At 40.9% G+C, this 24,097-nt stretch overlaps 2 protein-coding genes across 3 annotated transcripts; one reads left to right on the forward strand and one right to left on the reverse strand.

Annotated features, from left to right (window-relative positions):
• Positions 1 to 12: 12 nt before the first annotated feature.
• Positions 13 to 13,047, forward strand: LOC142203223 (uncharacterized). The gene is made up of 6 exons (XM_075273772.1): positions 13 to 33; positions 2,044 to 2,756; positions 4,219 to 4,827; positions 6,432 to 7,148; positions 7,674 to 8,144; positions 12,457 to 13,047. The coding sequence occupies exons 2-6, from the start codon at positions 2,159 to 2,161 to the stop codon at positions 12,864 to 12,866; spliced, it is 2,805 nt and encodes a 934-aa protein (XP_075129873.1). The 5' UTR covers positions 13 to 33; positions 2,044 to 2,158; the 3' UTR covers positions 12,867 to 13,047.
• A 3,076-nt stretch (positions 13,048 to 16,123) lies between these two features.
• Positions 16,124 to 24,097, reverse strand: LOC142203225 (TRPM8 channel-associated factor homolog). 2 transcript variants are annotated; one of them, XM_075273774.1, is made up of 8 exons: positions 23,797 to 24,097; positions 21,979 to 22,605; positions 20,915 to 21,861; positions 19,949 to 20,043; positions 19,596 to 19,803; positions 17,802 to 18,041; positions 16,764 to 17,098; positions 16,124 to 16,571 (listed from the first exon to the last, which is right to left on the reverse strand). In XM_075273774.1, exons 2-8 carry the CDS (start codon positions 22,593 to 22,595, stop codon positions 16,320 to 16,322), a joined length of 2,694 nt encoding a protein of 897 aa, XP_075129875.1. In that variant the 5' UTR covers positions 22,596 to 22,605; positions 23,797 to 24,097; the 3' UTR covers positions 16,124 to 16,319. The 2 variants fall into 2 exon arrangements, with proteins under 2 accessions (XP_075129875.1, XP_075129874.1); XM_075273773.1 differs by having other exon boundaries at positions 19,596 to 19,809.

A 24,097-nucleotide genomic window follows, 5' to 3' on the forward strand; every position in this document is an offset into this window, starting at 1 on the left:
AATCCGGTTACTTGTGCGGGAGAGGAGACTGAGGTTTGTAGTGATTGCGGCTAGCACGCACATATAGCGACAGGCATGATATAGGAGCAGTGTATACTGCCTGTAACCTGTGCAGGGCTTCACTCTTGTCTATAGGTGTAGTGTAGAGAATGCTGTACTCTGCACTGACCCCAGCCCACTCCATTATAAGCAGATATGCAGGGTACACCACCACCAAGTCATACAGACAACCAGGAGATGTTAAAGGGACTGTCCTAGCTAGCTTCCAAAAACTATCTGCAAATACAAACACAGCAGTGCTACATACTCACTGTTCCCTTGTGCACCCCTTGCTTGGCTTTATTTTCCACTCTCCCCTGCAGTGAAATCACCGGTAATAAATCACTCCAACATCTGAGGTTTCATGCTGAGTTTTATTTACCTAACGTTACATTTTGTTTGCTGGCCGAACTGCTCACAGGGAGCAGTATTGTGCTTGCAAATGAAACATCACTCTGTGGTCATTGACCTGAAAATAAATCAGAGCAAAGGGTCTGAATTTAAACAGAATATATATTAAACAATGATATATATTAAAATATATATATATATATATATATATATATATATATATATGACTATATATTAAGTATTGATGAATCCTGCCAGTTGACCCATATTTTTTTAAAACTGGAAAACCCTTTAACTAACTTTGGTCGGTGGTTTCTTCACGCAGTACTGGGGGGAGGGGATGCTCCAAACTGGTTCAGACCCTGGTTCACTTGACCAGAACTATTCCCTGGTTTGCTCTGCATCCTTCCCCCTGTCTTCTTTTCACAGGTTGTTAGTTACTTGTGCTATGGTGGTTGGCAGACTATAACAAAGCCAGCCCCATAACATAGGTAAATACCCAGAACCCCCTGGTCCTGCCTGAAAAACCTGCTGGCCAAAGTAAGTTACGCTAGTCTCACACTAGCGTTCGGGTTTCCGTTCTTTGGGTACACTTGGGAACTCGAAAAATAGAAACCCAGTCTTACCCATGGAAACCCTTGGACCCTATAGACTACAATGGGGACAACACGAAAAATTCGGACAGAAAAGTCCTGATTTGGAGACGGAATTCCTGAATGGAGTGCGAACACTAGTTTGAATCCAGCCTTAACTAGAAGTTTCCCAACAACTCATTTAATAATCCCTCACTGTCCATGTCTGTAATGGTAACATGATCGGATATAAATTTAGGGAATTACATTAAGGGTAGAACCTTTTATCAGATAGAAATGTGAACATGAGATGTGTCAGAAACCGGATAACCTCTTTGACATTATGTATATCATCTTGATTTCAGGGGTTAATAGGAAGGGCTTCAATATAAGGGTTGCAGCAGAGAAAATGCATAAAGAATATTTGCTTTCCTATGTAACAAATACCTTATAATTAACATATGCCTAACCTTTTGAACAACTTCTAATGTTCTGGCAGTATTTGTTTCATTAATAAATTCTGTAATATACTTTATTAACAAATTGTGTCTCCTTTCTGTGAAATCCCTTTGTTTCTCTATTGACAGCTGCTCCTGTGTTTCACTGTGTACATTCTTGAAGGTAATGAAGATGGGGGAGGGTCAAACAGTTATATCTAGGGCATTAGAAAATGCAGAAACCTGATTCTGGTGTTGTATGAAAGAGGACATTTTCTAAGTTGCAGTTAAGACTAAAGGGATTCTATCATTAGAATCACATTTTTTAAGACTAACATGTAGGAATAGCCTTAAGAAAGGCTATTCTTCTCCTACCTTTAGAAGTCTTCTCCACGCCGCCGTCTCGGTGGTATTCCTGGTTTTCTGCAGTATGCAAATTATTATTACACCTTACTGTTGAGCTTTTCCTTGAGATGAACCTGTGTTCTCTGGTATGATATGTACAGTATATAGAGACTGACTGGTTGTTTGCATGCGGTGTTCCTGTACCTTGTGAGCATTGTTATACTTAGACATATTCTGTTGAATATCTGTTGAAACAAATAGGCTGAATTATTCTAATTATATAATAATTATGATTTCAGCAGAAGAATACTCTATATACAAATATGACAAGAATGAACAGTGGAGGAGCAGAGCATTGGACATTGACAGTCATATGCTTACTACTATAGTTATAAGTGCTACAGGCATCTGGAAATGGATAAAGAAAAGGTCGATATTGTACAAGAGACAGAAGAAGTAACTGGGAAATATGAAAATGTAGTTGACACCAGAAAGCAAACTGCTCGAAGTAGTAAGAAGCCTTCCAATGACCACAAACCATGTCATTGTATGGACTGCGGGAAAAGCTTTACACGGAAGTCATCCCTTATTGTACATCAGAGAATACACACAGGGGAAAAGCTTTTCATGTGCTCAGAGTGTGGGAAGAGGTTTGGCCTCAAGTCTTCTATGGTTCGACACATGAGGACTCACACCCCGAAGTCACAAAAAATCTGCCCTGAATGTGGCAAATGTTTCAGTCGCTATCCTAGTCTTTTCCAGCACCAGAAAGTTCATAGAAAGGGAAGACTCCATAAATGTCCGTCCTGTGAGAAAAGTTTTACTTGGGCATCACAATTACTAGTTCATCAAAAAATTCACAAAAAGGATCCAGAGCCTGATAAATCTGACTGTACTGAAAATGGGAAGGATCTGGCCAAAGGTAGCACGCAGAAGAATATCTTATGTCTAGTGTGCGGGATGTACCTTAAAGGGAATAGAGCTGTAATGAGACATCAGAGATTGCACAATGGTGAGTAGGGAATAATAAGAATTAGGAACTGGACATGTAAAAGGGGTTTCTCATGAATATCCATCTTGCAGCTTTTTAAAAGATTTCTTCTAACCATATTAGTGGTGACAATCTGTTTCCAATGGGTATGGACGCAGGAACTTTCTGCAGTCTGACACTTCAGCCATGATTTCCTTATTGTGGCCGACTTACCTTCTCATGTATGTAGTGACCATGCCTAATAACTTGGCTGCAATAGGGAGATCATGTCTGGGTTTTTGACAGGTCCCAGACCATAGAAAGTTTATCCAGTCATGGTCATGCCCATTGGCAACTGATCAAGAAAAATTCAGCAACATTTTTCATTATGTATATTTGCAAATATCTTTCATTTTAATTCTCTACATTACATTGATGCAAAAATCCTATAAGATTGCACCCTACGGCACTCTGAGATGCACCAGCCAGCTGCATTACACATTTCACGTATTATCATTGTCTAGGCACAACTGTATAATATATTGTATCAGAAAAAAATGCTTCTTTTCTTCATTTATCAGGCTCTTTCCTTATCCCCTTTTCTCCCAAACTACCCAATTCATCACTGAAATCTGTCCCTAGAAATTTATGAAGGATGATGGCGAGCCAAGGAAGATTTATATACACAAAAACAACTAAAGTTTTTAACAGTATTGATGAAAAAAACAACTCTTTTTCTCCGATAAGATCTACAAAGTTCTACGGGACGTTTTCATCCGCCGATTTCAGGATTTCATGGAGACTCAATTGCAAGTGTGAATGTAGCCTTACATATATTTGTGCTAAAAACTAATTTTCCAACAGGTTTTTATGAAAAATTTGCATTGCTTGGCCCTTGCAGTGTGCAAGTTATTAGACATAGCAAGCTTCAGAATACCGTTCACAGTGTGTTCCATATAGGTTAGGTTTGCTCATAGAAGATATTCAAGGGATGTCCCAAGTAACTATATTTCTGCTGTAGAGGGGGTTAAAATAAGAAAATATGTATATTCACCTCTGTTCAGCCAGGGATACAGCAGAGAGTCTTCATTTAAGGCTCCAGAATTCCTGACTGTCAGCTGACCGGCTGCTTCCTCTTCTCAGGCCATTGACACCATATTCATTGGTTAGATTGCCAAGTTGCAGCTCAGTCCCATTCAGATTCAAAATAATATTAAGCGGCATTACCAGGCAGAGTCGCTATAATATGGACTAAACTGACAGCTGAATGTTAGGATTGTCATCCCCCACAGATCTGATATTAATAACCCAACCCTTTTATAACAGAGTAAAAACTATTAATGTACTATTCTTATGGAGAAAGGGCAGTGTCTTGCATGATATCACCTAGCGTTAGGTCATGTATAGTTTGTAAACTTATACTGAAATTGTTCAGATTCAGTGTGGCTTTTTCCCACTTTGTATTTACTTTTGGAAGTTAACATTTATTTCTCCTCTGTCCTAGAACCTGCTACTGCTGACATCACTATCAGTAATGATGGAGTCACACATGACATGCCCTCTATTGTAAATGAAGACTGTAATATACCCCTATCCTTGCAGTCAGGAAATGGCGTAGACCAGACGAAAGATGGGTCATTTTATGGTAAGAAAAACACTCATGAAGTAGAAAAACGTGTCCTGTGTATTGACTGCGGAAAAAGCTTTACACGGAAATCATCCCTTATTGTCCATCAGAGAATACATACGGGAGAGAAGCAATTCATGTGCTCACAATGTGGCAAAAGGTTTGGCCTCAAATCTTCTCTGGTCAGACACATGAAAACTCACTCTCCAAAAATATTGCTCCAGCAACAGAAGGTGCACAGGAGACATAAACCCTATCAGTATCCTCAGTGTGAGAAGAGCTTCTCCCAAACTTCAAAGCTTCATGAGCGAAACCATAAAGCCGAAATATCTTATGCAAAATCAGAACCTGGAAACCCTGACTTTCTAGACAAAGTGAATAACCATGTCAAGGATAAAACTGCAGAAAAATCCTATACATGTCTTGAATGTGGAAAGTCCTTTCAACGTCGTACTGCATTTATAAGACATCAGAGGATCCATAAAGGTTAAGTATTATCTAATGTATATTCTAGTCATGAAATGTTTGTGACACATAATCCTTTGTGGAGAATTTAAGTGACACTGCAGTGTATCGAATTAGAAGAGACATCTCTAAAGATACCAAAGACATTATAATCACTAGAAAAGAAGGAAAAAGGCACGTTAAGGCTAGGGACCCACATTGCGGAAACACAGCTTCTTTTGTTGCGGATTTTGTTGCGTTTACCTTTTGCTCAATCCACTCCTGACTTTGGCACAAAAAACGCAACAAAATCTGCAACAAAAAAAGCTACATTTCCGGGGCTTTAGCATAAGGCTGAGTTCAGACAGGGGTTTTTGGTCCAGAATTTGACACGGAGGCCGCCTCAGATTCCAGACCAAAAAATGGCTAGCCATGCCTGGATGCCGGCGTAATGCATCGGCAACCAGTCACAGCATTCCGCTCCGCATTAGGCCCCAATGAATGGGCCTAGTCAGGAGGGAGGTGTCACAAGGCGGATGTCCGGGGCTAAAACAGCTGCAGAATCCGCCTGAAGAAAGGGCATGTTGCTTCCTTTTTCCACGAGCGGGAACAAACTGCTCACGAAAAAAGGAAGTGACCGGCTCCATTAAAATTCAATGGGAGGTGGGTTTTTTTGGTCAGGATTTTGACGCAAATTCTGCGTCAAAATCCTGACCAAAAAACCCTGTGTGAACTCAGCCTAAAGCTGCACTGTGTCACTAAATCCTTTCATGGGGTAGTTCCAATTTGGACATTTATGGCATAACCATACATGTCTAAGACATGTAGGTCCACCTCTTGGACTTGCACCTATGTTGGAAACTGGGAACCTGTATATTTGGGGAAAAACAGAAGCACGTCAAGAAGATAGTAGCTTGCTAACTTAATATATGAGTGTTTCTGTGTTACCTTAGGGTTGTGTAGCAGTGAGTACTTCTGTTATGTATATTGATTCTAATAAGTACTAAAGAGGATCTGTCAGTTCCCCTTTCTGAAGAATACTTGTAGTCTCCATAAGTACCCTTTATAAAAATTAGTATTGTGCAGTTCCCCTGTTGTTATTACTGGAAATGTATAAATCAATGACATTATGAACATGAACACTGATCAGATGTCCATTGTCAGTGAGTCCTAGCTCATTGGCACTCAATTCCTAATATCTGGTAGATGGCTTGTGAAGACAGTGATTTTTGCCAGGCCTTGTTAGTAGATGCCGGCTACTTATGCTCATGCCAACCTTTTTTTTTTTTTTTAAAATATAGATTGTGAGCCCCATATAGCAATCACAAAGTATATTTTTTTAATTTTTTTTCCTATCAGTACGTCTTTGTAGAATGGGAGAAAATCCATGCAAACACAGGGAGAACATACAAATACCTTGCAGATGTTGTTCCTGGTGGGATTTGAACCCAGGACTCCAGCGCTGCAGGGCTTCAGTGCTAACCACTGAGCCACCGTGTCGCCCCGACATGCCAACCTTTTTCTACTATGACTTATTCAGCAATTACACAGTAATTAATGTCTACAGAAATATTTCATATATCACACGTGTTCCCTAAGAATATTGGCCATCGTTTTCTGAACATGTGCCTTTTTTGTGCCATTAGGTAACAGTTGTCTATTTAATACCCGCAATAGTATTTCTAACATGGATACCAAATCTGGAACAACCTGCAGTATTTCTGCTGTTTATAAAGATGACACAGAAGCTCCCAAACAAGAACAGTCTTATGTCACGGAGAGATCAAATCCAGGAATAGATAAAAAGAGTTATATTGTCATTAAATATGGAAATGATAGAGACTGGAAAGTCAGGAAAGAGGCAAAATGCATCTCGTGTATTAACTGTGGAAAATGCTTCACACGGAAGTCATCCCTCATTGTACATCAGAGAATACACACCGGAGAGAAGCTTTTCATGTGCACAGATTGTGGCAAGAGGTTTAGCCTGAAGTCGTCATTGGTCAGACACATTAGAACTCACTCTCCAAAAATGCTCAATATCTGTTCAGATTGTGGTCGGAGCTTTAATCGCTACCCCAGTCTTTTCCAGCACCAGAAAGTCCACAGGAGAGAGAATCCCTATAAATGTCCTCATTGTGAGAAGCGTTTCTGTGGAGCTTCACAACTTTTGTTTCATCAGAGGGCACATAAAATAGAGAGGTTTTATCCCAGATCAGAACCGGGACACGATCCTGATAGCCAAGACCAACTGAGCCAACGTATAAGAGACAGCTGTGCAGCAAAGTCTCATGTATGTCTGGAATGTGGAAAACACTTCACGGAGCAACATCTGTTGATCAGACATCACAAAGCGCATATACGTGAGTGTTCTTATAGCATGTTATAGAAACTAACCATCATATAGTGTAAAATGCTGAGGGTTATTCCTATCTCATATGCAGACCTGTAGCTTAAGCTTACTAAAGTGTTTTTCTCAATGTATTGCTTTATCGATCTTGCTCCATTTGCCAGATACAGCTAAATATGTCTCCTTAATGTTCATAACTTGTTTCCTAGGTTGCAGACCACTTCTCTGGTCAGAGTAATGACTCAGTCTCTGTTCCTGGTCATCGATATTCTCTTCACTCCCTCTCTCTGCATATTATCTTCAGCTGCTGAGCCCTGATAAGTGATAGAACAGTTTCTTGTCCAGTGGGTCCAATTTTAGCGATTGCTGGCAGTCTTTCTTAAATGAAATTGACCTGGTGATCAGCTATATGGTTAAAGGGACATGTCAATATGCAATGATAGGTGTCAGAATGCTGTTTTGTCGATTAGATATCTGCCTAGCTGTCTGATTTTTATAAGCAAGAAGTGTAGTCAACAATGTTCTGATTGCTTTTCAGGTAACAGTGAATTGTCCAGTGATACAAATTTGGAGTTTGATGCAGTTTCTAATATTCCTCATTTAGAAGCAGAACACAATTGCAATCTTTCACCAGAAGTCATCTTGAAAAAAACAAAGCGTCAAGACATGTATAGTGCGGTGTCAAGAGCCACAGAATCTGAGACAGTAGTGAAATCTGAAATTGATGACTCCGTTTGCAAGCCAAGGTTGTCGAGCAGCAGAAGGGCCTACCACTGTATCCAGTGTGGGAAAAATTTTACTCGCAAGTCATCTCTCATTGTCCATCAGAGAATACACACTGGAGAGAAACGTTTTATATGCACATACTGTGGGAAGAGGTTTAGCTTTAAATCCTCCCTAGTAAGACATCTGAGGGCCCACACTGGGCAGATGCTCAATGTCTGCTCAGAATGTGGCATATATTTTAGTCGATACTGCGATCTGTTATTACACTTAGAGAATCATATCGGTAAGTAATGTGCTAAAGTATATTAGAAAAAACAAATGTGTTTCTGTTATCTTGGAGGGTCTAAGTGGGAACTTTAAAAAAGAAGAGAGGGATCAGAACAGCTGATCAGTTAGGGTCCAACACCCAGGATCCCTACCGATCAGCCAAATCAGGGTGGAATCTGCCACTGATTATGGAGGCTGTGAGTGGAGGGCTGGCATGTTTCCATACACTTTATTTTCACTCTTCTGCCAAATTTCAGCTGATTTACATCTAATGTGTATGACCACCTTATATTTAGGAAGGCTGTTTGCAACTCATACACAGTTTTGTACCTTCCAAATTATATCAGTGGTATTTGTCTTCTTAAGCAACAAGCTGCTGTAACTTGGTCTTAATCTTATTTAGGTCAATTGCAATCTAACATGCAGCAGTTTCTGAGTGCACATAAAGGTGATGTTACTGTGCCTTCAATGAAGGAACAAGAATCAAGTCTACAACAGAACCTGCAGCCTTGTGCTACTGGGTATCTACAGCCAAATGCATCATCCTTAAAGAGGACCTTTCACCATTTTGCATACAGGCAGTTCTATATACTGCCGGAAAGCTGACAGTGCGCTGAGTTCAGCGCACTGTCGGCTTTCCCGATCTGTGCCCGGTGTGAAGAGCTTACGGCCCGCTACCGTAGCTCTTCTATGGTCAGAAGGGCGTTTCTGACAGCCAGGAATGTCCTTCTGCCTCGCAACGCCTATCGCGCTGTGCTGTGAGAGCCAGGAGGAACGCCCCCTCCCTCTGCTCACAGTACTCGTCCATAGACGAACATTATCAGGGAGGGAGGGGGTGTTCCTCCCCGCTCCACAGTACAGCGTGATTGGCTGTGCTGTGAAGAAGGACGTTCCTGGCTAACTGTCAGAAACGCCCTTCTGACCATAGAAGAGCTACAGTACCGGGCCGTAAGCTCTTCACACCGGGCACAGATCGGGAAAGCCGACAGTGCACTGAACTCAGCGCACTGTCAGCTTTCTGGCAGTATATACACTCACCGGCCACTTTATTAGGTACACCTGTCCAACTGCTCGTTAACACTTAATTTCTAATCAGCCAATCACATGGCGGCAACTCAGTGCATTTAGGCATGTAGACATGGTCAAGACAATCTCCTGCAGTTCAAACCGAGCATCAGTATGGGGAAGAAAGGTGATTTGAGTGCCTTTGAACGTGGCATGGTTGTTGGTGCCAGAAGGGCTGGTCTGAGTATTTCAGAAACTGCTGATCTACTGGGATTTTCACGCACAACCATCTCTAGGGTTTACAGAGAATGGTCCGAAAAAGAAAAAACATCCAGTGAGCGGCAGTTCTGTGGGCGGAAATGCGTTGTTGCTGCCAGAGGTCAGAGGAGAATGGCCAGACTGGTTCGAGCTGATAGAAAGGCAACAGTGACTCACATAGCCACCCGTTACAACCAAGGTAGCCAGAAGAGCATCTCTGAACGCACAGTACGTCGAACTTTGAGGCAGATGGGCTACAGCAGCAGAAGACCACACCGGGTGCCACTCCTTTCAGCTAAGAACAGGAAACTGAGGCTACAATTTGCACAAGCTCATCGAAATTGGACAATTGAAGATTGGAAAAACGTTGCCTGGTCTGATGAGTCTCGATTTCTGCTGCGACATTCGGATGGTAGGGTCAGAATTTGGCGTCAACAACATGAAAGCATGGATCCATCCTGCCTTGTATCAACGGTTCAGGCTGGTGGTGGTGGTGTCATGGTGTGGAGAATATTTTCTTGGCACTCTTTGGGCCCCTTGGTACCAATTGAGCATCGTTGCAACGCCAAAGCCTACCTGAGTATTGTTGCTGACCATGTCCATCCCTTTATGACCACAATGTACCCAACATCTGATGGCTACTTTCAGCAGGATAATGCGCCATGTCATAAAGCTGGAATCATCTCAGACTGGTTTCTTGAACATGACAATGAGTTCACTGTACTCCAATGGCCTCCACAGTCACCAGATCTCAATCCAATAGAGCATCTTTGGGATGTGGTGGAACGGGAGATTCGCATCATGGATGTGCAGCTGACAAATCTGCGGCAACTGTGTGATGCCATCATGTCAATATGGACCAAAATCTCTGAGGAATGCTTCCAGCACCTTGTTGAATCTATGCCACGAAGAATTGAGGCAGTTCTGAAGGCAAAAGGGGGTCCAACCCGTTACTAGCATGGTGTACCTAATAAAGTGGCCGGTGAGTGTAGAACTGCCTGTGGGCAAAATGGTGAAAGGTCCTCTTTAAAGAGGACTTTTCATGGTTTGGGGAACAGGCAGTTCTATATACTGCTGGAAAGCCGACAGTGCGCTGAATTCAGCGCACTGTTGGTTTTCCCACTCTGTGCCCCGGGTAAAGAGCTATCGGTGCCAGTACCGTAGCGCTTTATAGTCAGAAGGGCTTTTCTGACACTCTGTCAGGAACATCCTTCTGTACAAGCAGCGCCTATAGCGCTGTACAGTGTGAGCGGGAAGGAACGCCCCCTCCCTCTGCTCACACAGCTCGTCCATAGACGAGTATTATCAGGAGGGGAGGGGGGCATTCTTCCCCGGTCTCAGAGCACAGCGCTAGCTCTTCACCAGGGGCACAGATCGGGAAAGCCGATAGTGTGCTGAATTCAGCGCACTGTCGGCTTTCCAGCAGTATATAGAACTGCCTGTGCCCAATCTGATGAAACCTATACGCATTAAAAAGCGGTGAGCAATGAAACCACACAGACCCCATAGACTGTAATGGGTCCATGTGTTTACCATGAAAATCATGAAAGGTCCTCTTTAAGGGACTATTTTGATCCACAATTTGAAGAGAACATACAAGAAGGATCACTAAATATAAAACAAGAGACTTCTGAAACTCCCTCTGCAGGTGAGTAACTACTAATACCAGTACAGGGCATAGAGAGGGAGCACTGAGCTACAGACAGATAAAAAGCAAGTCCAGCCTCTTTGGCATTTACTTCTTTACATGTACTTCTTGTTTAAATGCAAAACTTTCCATAAAGCATGGAGGCAACAATGTTTGGTACCACAATAATGGCATCTAATGTAGTAAAATGTAATGTTGAAATGCAACCAATACTGTATCTGTACATAAATACTGACATGTACAGTAGAAACACCCCAAAAGACCACTACTTTATCCAGACTAGATATCCTGTGACATATTTATGCTATGCATACTGTCCTTTTTGTTTGTGAGGGACATTCCTCTATAACAGTGGTTCCCAAACACTGTGACCAGGAACCACTTTTGGCAAAGACTATTGCTTGGGTGCACCACACATATCATACTTTGTACTATTTGAAAAATAAGTCCTTGCAACATCAAAAAGAACTGCATTCTGCTTCTATTTTCCTGTATTTGGCATCTAATGCGCTTTTCATGCAAAACAGCGGAGACCTGGTGGCTAGTAAGCAGAGAAGTCTCCATCTTTAAAGACCCAGCATCCAGGATGTTGGGAGAGGTTTAAAGTGAGTCCACCAAGGAAGTTTCACAGTCATGTTACAGACCACAAGTACACTGATAAACAACATGCCGATGTTATGTATGTCACTTCTAGATTTGGAGAAGAACAACTTTGAAGTCTTTTGCAATTGAGGAAGTTGGTGCACTGGGGGCGGGCCTTCAGCTCTCTGGAGCACTGTTTTTGCTACTCAGACCCCTACCTTTTCTGCCTGTACCACCCTGTATAGTAAGAGTTAATCCTCCCACTCATATGATATCACCTATCTTACCTGAGTCACAGGAGATCAAGGCCCACACAAAGTTATAACTTCAAAGTTGCTTTTATACAAATTTACAAAAGTAAGAAAGGTATATTGTTTAAACTGTAATGTGGAGGTAGCAGCTGAATATACTTGGGGGTTAGACTCCCTTTAAAGGGGTTGTACAGTTATATTTATTAATGACCAGTCCTCCTCACTCATCCCATAAAAGTGAATTGGACAAGTCTGTAATATTATGGCACGGCTGCTATAAAATAAATGGTGTGAGATGTAAACAGTGAGTGGGTCATGGTGCTCTTGTGAATGCTGAGCAGCTTCAAATGGCTGGTCAGAGGGGTCCTGGGTTTTTGACACCCATGCCGATTATAGGTCATCAATACAGGACAACATCTTTAAGGGGTTAAGGATGGAAAGCAGATACTACTACAGGTTTGCATTTGGTTTGAAAATGCTAAAATTATTTTCTTTAATGGTCGATATTAAAGTGAATTGTGTAAGCCTTGAATATTGACATACAAACATATGAATGAACTATTGTGAGTTTTTGGTTTTTGCAGATGGTGAGTCCACCAAGAGCCAGAATAATGAAGACCTATGCACACATCTGTCTACTCCTTCCTGGGAAAATGAGCCTGACATTTCAGAATCTATCACTGAAGGCAGTTCAGGGAAAGCAGATGAAAACAGAATCCATTCAGAGCAACCCATATTAAATGTGCTAAATAGTCACAATTCAGGAGGAGATCTTTGGAATGGATCTGATCAAATACTAAAGAGAGCTAAGTCTACAGAAAGGTCCTTCTTGTGCTCAGAGTGTGGGAAAAAATTCACCCGAAAGTCATCCCTTATTGTACACCAAAGAATACACACAGGAGAGAAGCTCTTCATGTGTACAGAATGTGGCAAGAGGTTCGGACTGAAGTCTTCAATGGTCAGACACATGAAGATTCATAATGCAGCCAAATAAACATGTATTGCATGTGAGAAAACTTTAGGGATTATTCTAAGTTCTTAGAACATCAGGCAAGTAACTGTAAAAACTATGACATTTGTTCCACATAGGCCACATATCTAAACTCTTATTTGCCTGCATTGGATACTATAATATTTCATGTCGTGTCCCTTCTTTCATCCGCTGTGATTAAATATTTATGGCACCTCTGTCAGGTCTCCTATGCTGTGTTTGATGAAATATAGATTTGATATGATTTATTTGATTTATTTTAAGATTGTGATGTAAAAAGCTGGTTTATCATCACCAAGACACACATGGAAAGCTTGTGACTTCCTCTGCCCACACAAAATGATTGACACCTCTTACTGCGAAGAAATATTAGCAAAATTGCTATAGTTGTAAACATTTACACACATAAAGAGTATATATATATATATATATAGCAGATCCAGATGACTTTTTATTTATACCATTTTGGGGAATGACTGATATTTTGATTAATTTTTATTCTAATTTACATGTGAGGCATAAATGGTGGTTCAGCTTTTTTGATATTTTTATATGCCTGTAGCTGTGGCCTGGATCACATCTGCGTTCAGTATGCTGTTCGGGGAGTCCGCTTGGCTTAGCAAAGAAAATTATAGTCTATGGGGTCCATGCGTTTTCTGCGTGGTGTCCGCACAAATCATGCGGAGAAAAAAGTACTTCTTGCAGCACTTTTCTCTCCACATGATTTGTGTGAACACCACACAGAAAAAACACACAGACACTGGGGTTTGGGGGGGGGGGGGGGGAGGTTAACTTTTTGTTTGTTTTATTAGCAGCCCCCAGCAGGCTTGAAGCTCCTGTCTTTAGATAACTTGTACAACTGTATTTCAGTCTATGGCAGAGTTTTCAAAGTGTATTTTCTAAAATTGTGCACATTATGTAGTCAGGTATATCTCATAGTTTGTTTGTTTTTTTAAATACCTGTATTACCATAAATAATTCTCACGCACTGTACTAGTATGCAATGTGCATGCATCTGTAACAATCTTGCACTCAAGCTTCAACTCACCGCAACAAGGGATACACACTGAAGATTCACAGTTTCCTGCCAACACCTATCCAATTCTGGGGCTGTATAGGTAACCATGCATTCACATGGTTCAGGTGTTGGCCACATTTACTGCCCTGAACAGTGGGCTGGTTGAGGGACTTGAAGCAGTATAGTTATGTATGCCTTCAAGTGACATAATGTCCTGTAATACACTGGCTACTCTGTTCTCAAACAGTCAAAAGGTGAAACGCACTGTCAAAGTTTATAAATTCTTTTCCATATAAGGATTAAAACTAGTAAAGTTTAATAGAAAAGGTACACAATGTTACCTGAAGCACAAATTGAGTGCCAAACATGTTACTTTTTCATTATAGTCACTACACTGTATATAAAATTGTGGCGAGTAAACCATAGGTATGTCAAAATATTTCTAAATATATATTGTAACTATAACAAGATGCTCATTGTCTGAAGTCTCTTAGCAAAGACTATTGCCAGCTGAACTAGTTTTACAAGATTATTTGATGTAATTAACTCAGGGATAACATTTGGGCAAACAATAGACAATAGAAATAACACAGTTTGGATTACATTTACTGCAGGCTTACTAGATGGTTTCCCTAAGCACGATGTTGGGACCCCATTGCTGTGTTTACATTAATGTAATCCAACACTGGGAGACCAAACACGGTGCATATGCCCTGGTAGAAATTAGGAAGGTGGGAAGAGGGGTGCTGACACACCAGAACAGTCACAGCATCTCATACAGACAGAGCAACCGGTCAGAGGAGCAGCCTGGCAATCTAAGCTAGAGTTAGAAAGAAATAGCATTATTATGTCCAGGCACAGAGATCTGGAGTCAGGACAAGTAAAAATAACATACCCATAACATGCAAACTTTGCATGGAGCACTCAGTTGGCTTAGTTTACAACAGGAAGGCTGTAGTGAGCAAAAGGTAAGGAGGTTTTATGCACTCTCCTTGTGCAGTTACATTGTGAGTGGACAAGGGTGGTGAAGTAATACACAGGATGGAGAGTCCAGCATAGGTGGCCTTGTAGACGGAAGGAATAAACTGAATTGTCTGTGTTTTACCTATACCCCCTCCTCCCTCAGCTATAAGTAGCTCTCACACACTGTTTCTCCCTCCTTCTGCAGAGTTGAGACTGTCGTCAACTCCATGGGCTGGCACCCTAAAGAAAAGTCTAAGCATGGTAGTCCAAAAGGAAAAAAACAGCATGACCTGTATAGGAGATGAACATGGAGGAGATACAGGGCAATATTGCAATCCCAACCAAACAGTATAATGTATTATACAATACACAATACAGCCATAAGGATAATACAAATGTCCAAAATGTAGTAGAGTTCTTGGGAACTAGTGGCAGTCCTCCTCGCCTAAGCAATAAGCGAGCTAAGGGTTGTAAGAATGGTTTTTCTAGCGAAAAATAATGATTTGCATATGGTATAACCATAGCTCTTCTTCTAAGATTCCAAACAGACACACCTTGGAAGTGAATGGATTAGGTGTGTCAACATCCTATTAGGCTTATGCTACAATAGTGTGCGTGTCCATGTGCACGCACGCACACACATGTGCACATTTAAAGATTTTTCTCTATATAGGAAGCTAGGTACAAAAAGTTGTCTGTTGGTCCATTTTTCTGCAAGCAGAAGGCACATCGCAGATTTCTTGGAGGTGAGTACACAAGATAGTACTAAAGGAAAGTTTTATGTGACTTAAAGGAGAGGAAGGCTGGTCTTTATGTGACCACTGAAATATGAGAGGGCCAGAGGAACAGTTCTGTGATCACTTATAGGAGAGGTAAGGTATGACTATAAAATATAAAAAAAAAAAAATCACTGTTTTTGAAAATGACAGTGTGTCAATTATACTTACAGAAACGCCAGTGGTTTCCATATAGGTATAATTGAAGCAGAAAGTCTGCAGAAGAAACCCCTGTGGACTTTGTGAAAAGCGCTGCAGGTGTCTTGGAGTCTGTGCAGCAGCACCTATAGATGGTAAGAACTTGAATTGGTGGAGGTGGTGAAAGGACTCCTTTAAGCAATTGTTCACCGACTAGAGAAGCTTATATGGGAAACTGCTGACACTATCCAATCTTTGTTTTACTTGGTGCCTGCTGTGTTAAGGAATAGGGATATTGGAGTCCTCTGGTTTAGATCACTCCTCGTGCTATCAGGTCCCTAGGAAGTGTTACATTGAGGCTGGAATTTTTGTACCAATATTCTTTATTAAGGGTGCTCTTACAATATATTTGGGGATGCTTGGGTACAACAATGTAATGGTAAAGGCAGTGGTCAATGGTATTCAAAACAATGACCACTGCTCATTTCCAAAAAGACTCATACTGATAAACAATAAAATGGCAGTGTCCAATTCATTTTCAGACATTCTGAAGTTTTAGGTTTATTTTGAATTGACATAAGATTTCATAGGATCCTTATCCCATTGAGGCAATGCAGATAGTTTAGTGTTTGTTGTGTCATCAATGGGCCATCCCCAGGCTTTGAAGAATGGAGCCAAGTTTTTATTGACTGCTTGAGAGAACGTCTCTGCCCAAAGATTCATCTTGACATTCTTGTCTTTACTGACATTTGTCATTGTGTGGTACTCTGAAAAAACTTTTTTAAATACTTCCCAACCAAAGCCTTCTTGTAGCTGAAGAAGTAGAAACAACATAAAGTAAGTTACTATACATATTGCAACAGTAATAAAACAGAGAACACGACTGTTAGTTTGTAACAGATGCAACAGAAGTTAAAAAAAACAAACACTATTGGCATTTTAAGTTTTAAGTGACATATGCTATATGTTACGTTTAGTATTATTGTAAAACATTACTTATGGTACCTGAAGATAAGTCTCAAGCGCTGTCCACACATTCCACTCATCAAGCTTGGCTCCATTCTTCAGATACTCCTTGATTCTATTTCCTCTGGCTTCTAGGTTGAGAGCAGGATGAGCTTTATCCCTTGGGATTCCCAGCAGAGTTTCATGTACATATACAGACCACAGGTTACATGTGGCTTCTGTGGTGTGAGGAGGGAATTCCCATACTCCTCTCTGCTGGTTGTGACCAAGTTCATGTATAGGCCCCCATAGTCCTTTCTTTATATTCTCAATGCTTACTAAAGTAGATGCTGTAGGCAAATGACACATTATGGGGTATCCAGCATGCATCCAACCTGTAGTTATGAATTAAAACAGCATTCCATTATTGGGTACTGTAAAATCAATATATTCTGGGCAATTTAAAGAGGCTTTCAAACTAACAATTTTAGACATGAAAAAAGTCATAATAGTGGCAATTTAACAGCTATTGCTAGGAATGAGGGGGTTCTACTTATCCTTTTGATTTGAGAGGTGGCCATGCAGGAGTGCTGATGTCCAAAACTGGTTATTGATGGTCTATCATTAGGATAGGTCTTGTATATCTAATCAGTATGTGTCCTACACCTGGCACCCCCACCAATCAGCTGTTCTTAGCACGTTACACAGAGCCAGAAGCAGACAGCTTAAACTGTGTCGTTGCCATGTCTTTGCAGCTCACCCTTCATTCATTTGAATTGATTTGAATGTTGAACCTCCATCAATCTAATATTGATAGCCTATCCTACTGATAGGCCAACAATATCCAGTCTTTGAGTTCTTTTTTAATTACTATATAAGAAAATACAACAATTAGCCATAACATTTGAAACCACTTGCCTAATATTATACAAGATCCTCCTCGTGCTACTAAAACAACTCTATATAACGTCATTAAGAAAATTAAAAAAATAAATAAATTCAAGAATCCTGTTCATTGTTGTAACCTATTGACAGAACATCAAAAATAAAAAAAAAATTGCGTTTCGTGAGAAACATGAGAGATTTCATCCTACTTACCGTTGGATATCTGCACATCAACAACAAATCTTTCTGGACGGGGAAACTTCTTTGGAATTACAGCAAGGTCAGCTATTGTTTCCATTATCTTGTCCCACTGAGACATTAAAGCATCTGGATCTTCTAGGGTACGGATTGCATCAGAGGGTACAGTTATGATAAGGTTTTCAGTCATGAGCTCAGCCCAAGGAGATGGGTAGTTTCGAATTTTTTGCACCCAAGATGAACGGTCAGTCTTACCTAAAAAGAGTTATGAATTTCACATCACTTGTGTTATTTTAGGCTATGGACCCACACAGCGAGCTGTTGCCAAAAAGCACTGCAGGAGCAACCGTGGCGGAAACACTTAGCGTTTTTTCCTGCAGTGCTTTTTACTGAAAGTCTTCAGAGTTTTCCTCTGTGGACTTTCTGCTTTCATAATACCTATATGAAAACCTCCAGCGGTAATCTCCAGAACCCCATCTACTTTGCAATTAATGTAAAACAAGGTGATTTTTGCCAAATCGCGGCATTTGTGCCTCAGCCTTATGGAGTTTTGCAGGGTGACGTAAATTTTGCATAGAGAACTCACTGCATACAAGGTAATTCTTCTTATTAAATCTGAAAGTGTGTTGCAGATTCCAAATTAAGTCTATAATGCAAAACTGAACACAGTCTAGTGAAGTCAGGTTATCTACATACTGAAACCATGAGTTAGAAAAACATCCAGCAACCGGAGTCCAAACTTACTTTTCCACATGGCTATGTTTGTTATCTGATGGACACTTTATATATGCTGCATTAAAAGCTATGTTTCATTCAAGCATGTTTGGACTTGGTTGCTGGATGTTTTTCCAATTCACGGTTATATTGTTTACCTCCGACCATGAAGTTTACATCAAGTGCATTGTGTTATGTCAATATCTTTGGATCCACTTGAAATTGCGTAAGTAGGCCGTTTTCTCCTTTTTTGGTAAAATCTACATCCTAGTTTATAATGTGGCTCTAAGCATCTTGGAAGTGGCAAAGAAAATGGAATAGATGTTAAATTAATATTGGGTGCGAGATAAAGGAACCACTGTTTGGTTATTTACAAGCAGCACCATTCATGGAAGTTCATTGACATGGCCTTTAAGTTGGTTGCACATGACCATGTGTTAACCAGCAGCCATGAATGATGTTATCTGTTTGCCGCCTGTGCATCGGCCATGCTTCCATGGCCCCTTTGATTCAATGAATAGGAACCGCGGAAGTAGGGATGCTAAATTGGACAGGAATAGGGCCTGTTCCATATTTTGCAGCCCGGACTGTTGGCCCAGACTGAATTTCACGTTCCTATGTATGGACCCATATAAATGAATGGGTCAGTATGCTATCCGGAAAAAACCCAGATAGCCCACTGAAATAATGCAGACTTCAAAGCATATTCCGCCTAAATCCCCAGAAATACTGCATAGGGACGGCTTACTGGCAGTCAGCTTAAAAACATGTTCATTTCACTGGGTTTTTAAATGAAACCGTGGTGTCTGTATGCATGGACACAAAGTCCTGCATGTCCAACTTTGTGTCTGTGCCAAAGAAATGGTTTCATGGCAGAGAGGCTGCATACAGACACTGGCAGTTTGCTTTAAAAACCCATTGAAATGAATGGGGTTTTAAACTGATCACTAGCAAACCATCCCTATGCCGTTTTTCTGGGGATTTAGGCAGAATTATGCCAGACAGGTCAAGATATAAGTGTGAACGCGGTGTAAGAAGACATGTTCTACCATTTATTTGGGACATTTTAGAGAAATAAGAGCATTCTATACTCACCCTTTATGAACAAAGGCGCTAGTTCCACTTCTTGCACTGAAATCGCTATGCTGCCCAGTTGAGTCTTGCATTTGACGAAAATATATATAAGTCCACCCCAGACCGAGGATATAGAAACCTTCTCATCAACAACACCCTTCCTGTTCACAACCACTGGTGCACGACAAAACTGCTGTGCACCACTCAGGTTATCTGAGTGACAGCCAACCTGTACCTGCAATAAATATTCTGTAAGACTACTAAAAATATAACAGCATAGAACTCATACTTTCACAATACAAAAATAATAGGGGGATAGGAATAATAACTGGCTACAAATCGCAGGATAGAACAAAGGCATTCCTGGAGGTTACCTGAAGACCTTTACCCACTGCTGAGGCTGGAAACACAAGTGTTGCTGTTTTCAGAGGAGGCAAGTAGAGTCCAGTACTTCTCCAGGCATCAGGACCTGAGCACGGAATACACATGTCAGATGTATAGAGGTAAATTCTGCTGAAAACAATGCTGACTGTACTGTATGGAGCTCCAAAATATACTCCATGGAGACTGTGTGCCACTGTACAAGCTGCATGCACACAGCCATTAGCCAATCCCAAATGAGTACAATACATGTGCATTTCTGTGCCTGTACTATGGCTGCAAGTCCTGACACAACCGCAAGTCTAATGACCTAGACTAAACATAATGCACACACACTAAGCGTGAGTGAAAACTGACATAAAATTACCATATGTCAGGTTTTTTGCTAAAAATGTTTGCAATAAAATCTGTTTAATACATCTTAATTTGTGTTGTTTCTGCAGTGCATGCCTGGGATTATTACAATGGGCTCATATGTGCTCTTTTCACCAAAGGAAGAACAGCAACAATGTTCACAATTAGGGCCCGTTCCCACGACAAGTAAACACTAGAGATGAGTGAGTACTATTCGAAACTCCCGTTTCGAATAGCAAGCACCCATAGGAATGAATGGAAGCGGCGGGCCGCTTAATCTCCTGCGTGCCGGCTGCGTCCATTCATTCCCATGGGTGCGTGCTATTCGAAACGGGAGTTTCGAATAGTCCTCGCTCATCTCTAGTAAACACATGTCAGAGTGAGAGCTTCAAAACAGAATCCCATTGACTTCAATATGTAATGCGCATAAGACGGCACCCATTGAAGTCAATGGGATTCTGTTTTGAAGCGTTCACTCTGACACGTTTTTATGTGTCAGACTGAGTGCCACGTTACTTCGTGGGAACAGGTCCTTACAGTAAACATTCACACCTACTTTAAGGTAAATATACAATATATATTTACTTATGAGAAAAGTACTCTACCAGGGTTTGTGGCATCAATCTGCACAGCTATAGGCGGTCTGTATATGCCATCATCACAATCTAGATCATGAAGTTTATCCAAGCAGCAAGCTTCTTGGGCCAGACACATCATGAAAGCCTCCTTTGAACAGTTTTTTGCTGGACACTTTTCACTGACTTTGGGAACGCCACAGCCATGTACCAGGCGTACCAGTTCTTCCTGTAAAGATGAAATAAGAGGACTGGCTGGCAACTTCAAGAAGGTAGAACCATCTTGTCTGAGATTCAACAGCCAAGAGCTCAAAGCTGGTCTTAGCTCAGCTCCGGTCTTCAAATCACTTAAGAGTTCACCGATTGCTCTTAGAAAATGATAAGTAGTATCCTCTACCTGAGGATTCAAAACCGGGTAAATGCCCTGTGGAATTGTTCTCTCTAAAATGCTGATTCCAAGCTTATTGAGGATTTTGTTGCCTGGATATTGTGAAAGCACATCTGGATGAGAGTAAGACCAGTACCAGGCATGGCCGGCAATGAGAAGACCTCCACCTTCTGCCACAAACTGCTGGATCTTTTCTGCCTCAGCATCAGAGTATGATGTACAGCAATACACGCTGAGATCAGGGACTAAACTAGACACTACGTATTGCAAGCCTTCGGCTTGTAGTGTCTTTGCAAACCCTTCCACGCTTTTACTGACACCAATCTTCCCTTTTCTTCCCATATCCAGCCATGAGACGGCATTGAGCAAGAAGGTTTTGAGCTGTGGTCTAAGTAGGTAGCCTTCATGTGTCCCCACAATAACACGTCCTCTGCCATAATATGCTGCAGCTAAAAAGCACTGGTTACTGCCAGTCAGACCAATTGGAAAGGTCAGTGGTCCATGAAGGAGAAGTTCTGAGGAAACACCACCAATGTCCATATTACTGACACCTTGCAAAAGATGCTTTAAGTCTGATGAAAAACTCGCGCTGTGTAAAGAAATCAAATCAAATAAATAAAAAGTATAATTTTAGTTCTGATTAGGACATGCAACAAATATATACTTTTCTAGATGATTATAAATAGCGTAAAGGAATAGTACTTACGCTTTGTAGAAGGGGCACCATGGTATTTTCTCACTCACATTAAAATTTCCTTTTTCTCCATATTGACTAGTGAAATATATTCCAGCAACAGATGTCATTTTGTTCCCAGGAAATTTGTACAGAACATTGTCTTCTTTGTGGCACTGTGCCCAGTACCAAGCTTGAGCTCCAATGAGAAGACCTCCTCCATCTTTTACAAAGGAGACTATTTCCTGTGCCTGACTATCGTTATATCCATTCATACAAAGCACTCCTACATCTTTCTTCAGACCAGAGATCTTTTCAACCTTATGTCCGGATGCAGACAATGTCTGTTCCAAAATACCTAGGTTGCCATTTATACCAGTGACAGCTTCCGAGGAAGGTTTCAGCCATGATATTGCATTTTTTAGGAAATCCATTAATTGTGGGACATTCAAGAAACCCTCATGGCTTATGACCACAAGCCGACCCTTCCCATACTTAGAGGCAGCAATAAGGATATGTTTCCCAGGACTTGTCAATACCGGAAAAGCACTGTCACCAGTCAAGAGAAGTCTGCAAGGTATAGCGCCCCCAGAGAAATTTATGCTACTGATACCTTGAAGCAGTGAGTGATAATCTTCATCAGCAGCCATTGTCTACACTCTATAAAACAAGAGAGGCATATTTTGATATTTCTCATGGTATGTACAGGACGTCAGTTCAATAGCTATAGTAAATCTACTTCAGTAACAGGCTGCCAAGAACGGAACAGAAAAGGCCTGGACCAACCAAACTGATTTGTAATTGCTGTTAGAAAAAGGCAAAAAACAAAAAAATCCATTGTTACTAGAGATGAGTGAGTACTGTTCGGATCAGCCGATCCGAACAGCACGCTCGCATAGAAATGAATGGACGTAGCTGGCACGCGGGGGGTTAAGCGGCTGGCCGCCATCAAAGCGGAAGTACCAGGTACATCCATTCATTTCTATGGAGCGTGCTGTTCGGATCGGCTGATCCGAACAGTACTCGCTCATCTCTAATTGTTAGCTTTTCCATTTACAGAGTTGTATAAAGGCTTACTTTTTGCAGGACAAAGTCTAATTCATAATGGAACCATTTAATATTCTATACAATGTATTGGAAAGCTGGAAAAAAATAAAAATGGGATGAAATTAAAGAAAAACTGAATTTGCGCCACTTTCTTCTGGGTGTTTTTTGCACAGTATTCAGTGTACAAGCAAAAGGACATGTTACATATACTCTGCAGGTCATTAGAATTAGCAAATTTAGGTTGTTTTTGTTAAGTTTTAACACCTCAAAAAAAAAAACTTTAAAAAAATTCTTGGAGGCACCATATTCTGTCATCCATAAATTAATGAGATAAGTAGTGTGCATGTTGTAGCACACTTGTCTATTGCAAAACTGGCTAAAATGGCCCTATAATAGAGCCAGCTTATGACAAGGCCCCCTTATGATAAAACTCGTCATTGCAGAAGAATGTGTAGCCTAGGGGGTGTCATTAGTACCTGTGCTGTACGATATGTTAACGTCATATTAAATAAGCACTGAACATTTACACGGTTGGGTTGTATGAATGTATATAGTGCATGCCTACAAATATATGCTAATAGTGAAGAGAACTGGTTAAGAATAGAGTTGTTTCAGGATAACCCAGTATACACTATATATTTATACTATGTAACAAGTTCTCTATTGAGTAGAATCATCTTTACCCCGTTATTATTTCAGTCTCATGAGTATTATAAAACATATTTAGTTACTACATACTATAAATTGTAATATACAAAGGATATTACACTACATGTTATATAACTCCTGTAGTAACATACATACCTGTCACTGCAGAAGGCCAACAAAGAGAATACAGATAAAGCTACACCCACTGTGCCAACATAGCACCAACGCAGATTTTACTGTAGAGATGGGTGTGATCATACACAGTGTGCAAATGTATCTGGGCGGGCACTGCATGACATGGCACTAAAACATGGACAGACTACAACGTCACTGGAAATGAGGAAGTCAAAGTTTTTTTTTCTTACTGCACAGTGGTGTTCTGTTTCTGGTGAATGAACAAGCAGCTGTGCTGAGGGGCAGACGCAGTAAGAACAGTCTGTGATTCATTCACACACCA

Source organism: Leptodactylus fuscus, chromosome 5, assembly GCF_031893055.1.
Source record: "Leptodactylus fuscus isolate aLepFus1 chromosome 5, aLepFus1.hap2, whole genome shotgun sequence".
NCBI lineage: Eukaryota > Metazoa > Chordata > Amphibia > Anura > Leptodactylidae > Leptodactylus > Leptodactylus fuscus.

Coding starts and splice junctions, on each gene's coding strand:
- LOC142203223 (XM_075273772.1), top strand. CDS start 2,159: ATGGATAAAGAAAAGGTCGATATTGTACAAGAGACAGAAGAAGTAACT. Junction 4,828..6,431: donor ACATCAGAGGATCCATAAAG/GTTAAGTATTAT, acceptor TTGTGCCATTAG/GTAACAGTTGTCTATTTAAT. Junction 8,145..12,456: donor ACACTTAGAGAATCATATCG/GTAAGTAATGTG, acceptor TGGTTTTTGCAG/ATGGTGAGTCCACCAAGAGC.
- LOC142203225 (XM_075273773.1), bottom strand. CDS start 22,595: ATGGCTGCTGATGAAGATTATCACTCACTGCTTCAAGGTATCAGTAGC. Junction 18,042..19,595: donor AGCGCCTTTGTTCATAAAGG/GTGAGTATAGAA, acceptor AACTCTTTTTAG/GTAAGACTGACCGTTCATCT. Junction 16,572..16,763: donor CGCTTGAGACTTATCTTCAG/GTACCATAAGTA, acceptor CTACTTCTTCAG/CTACAAGAAGGCTTTGGTTG.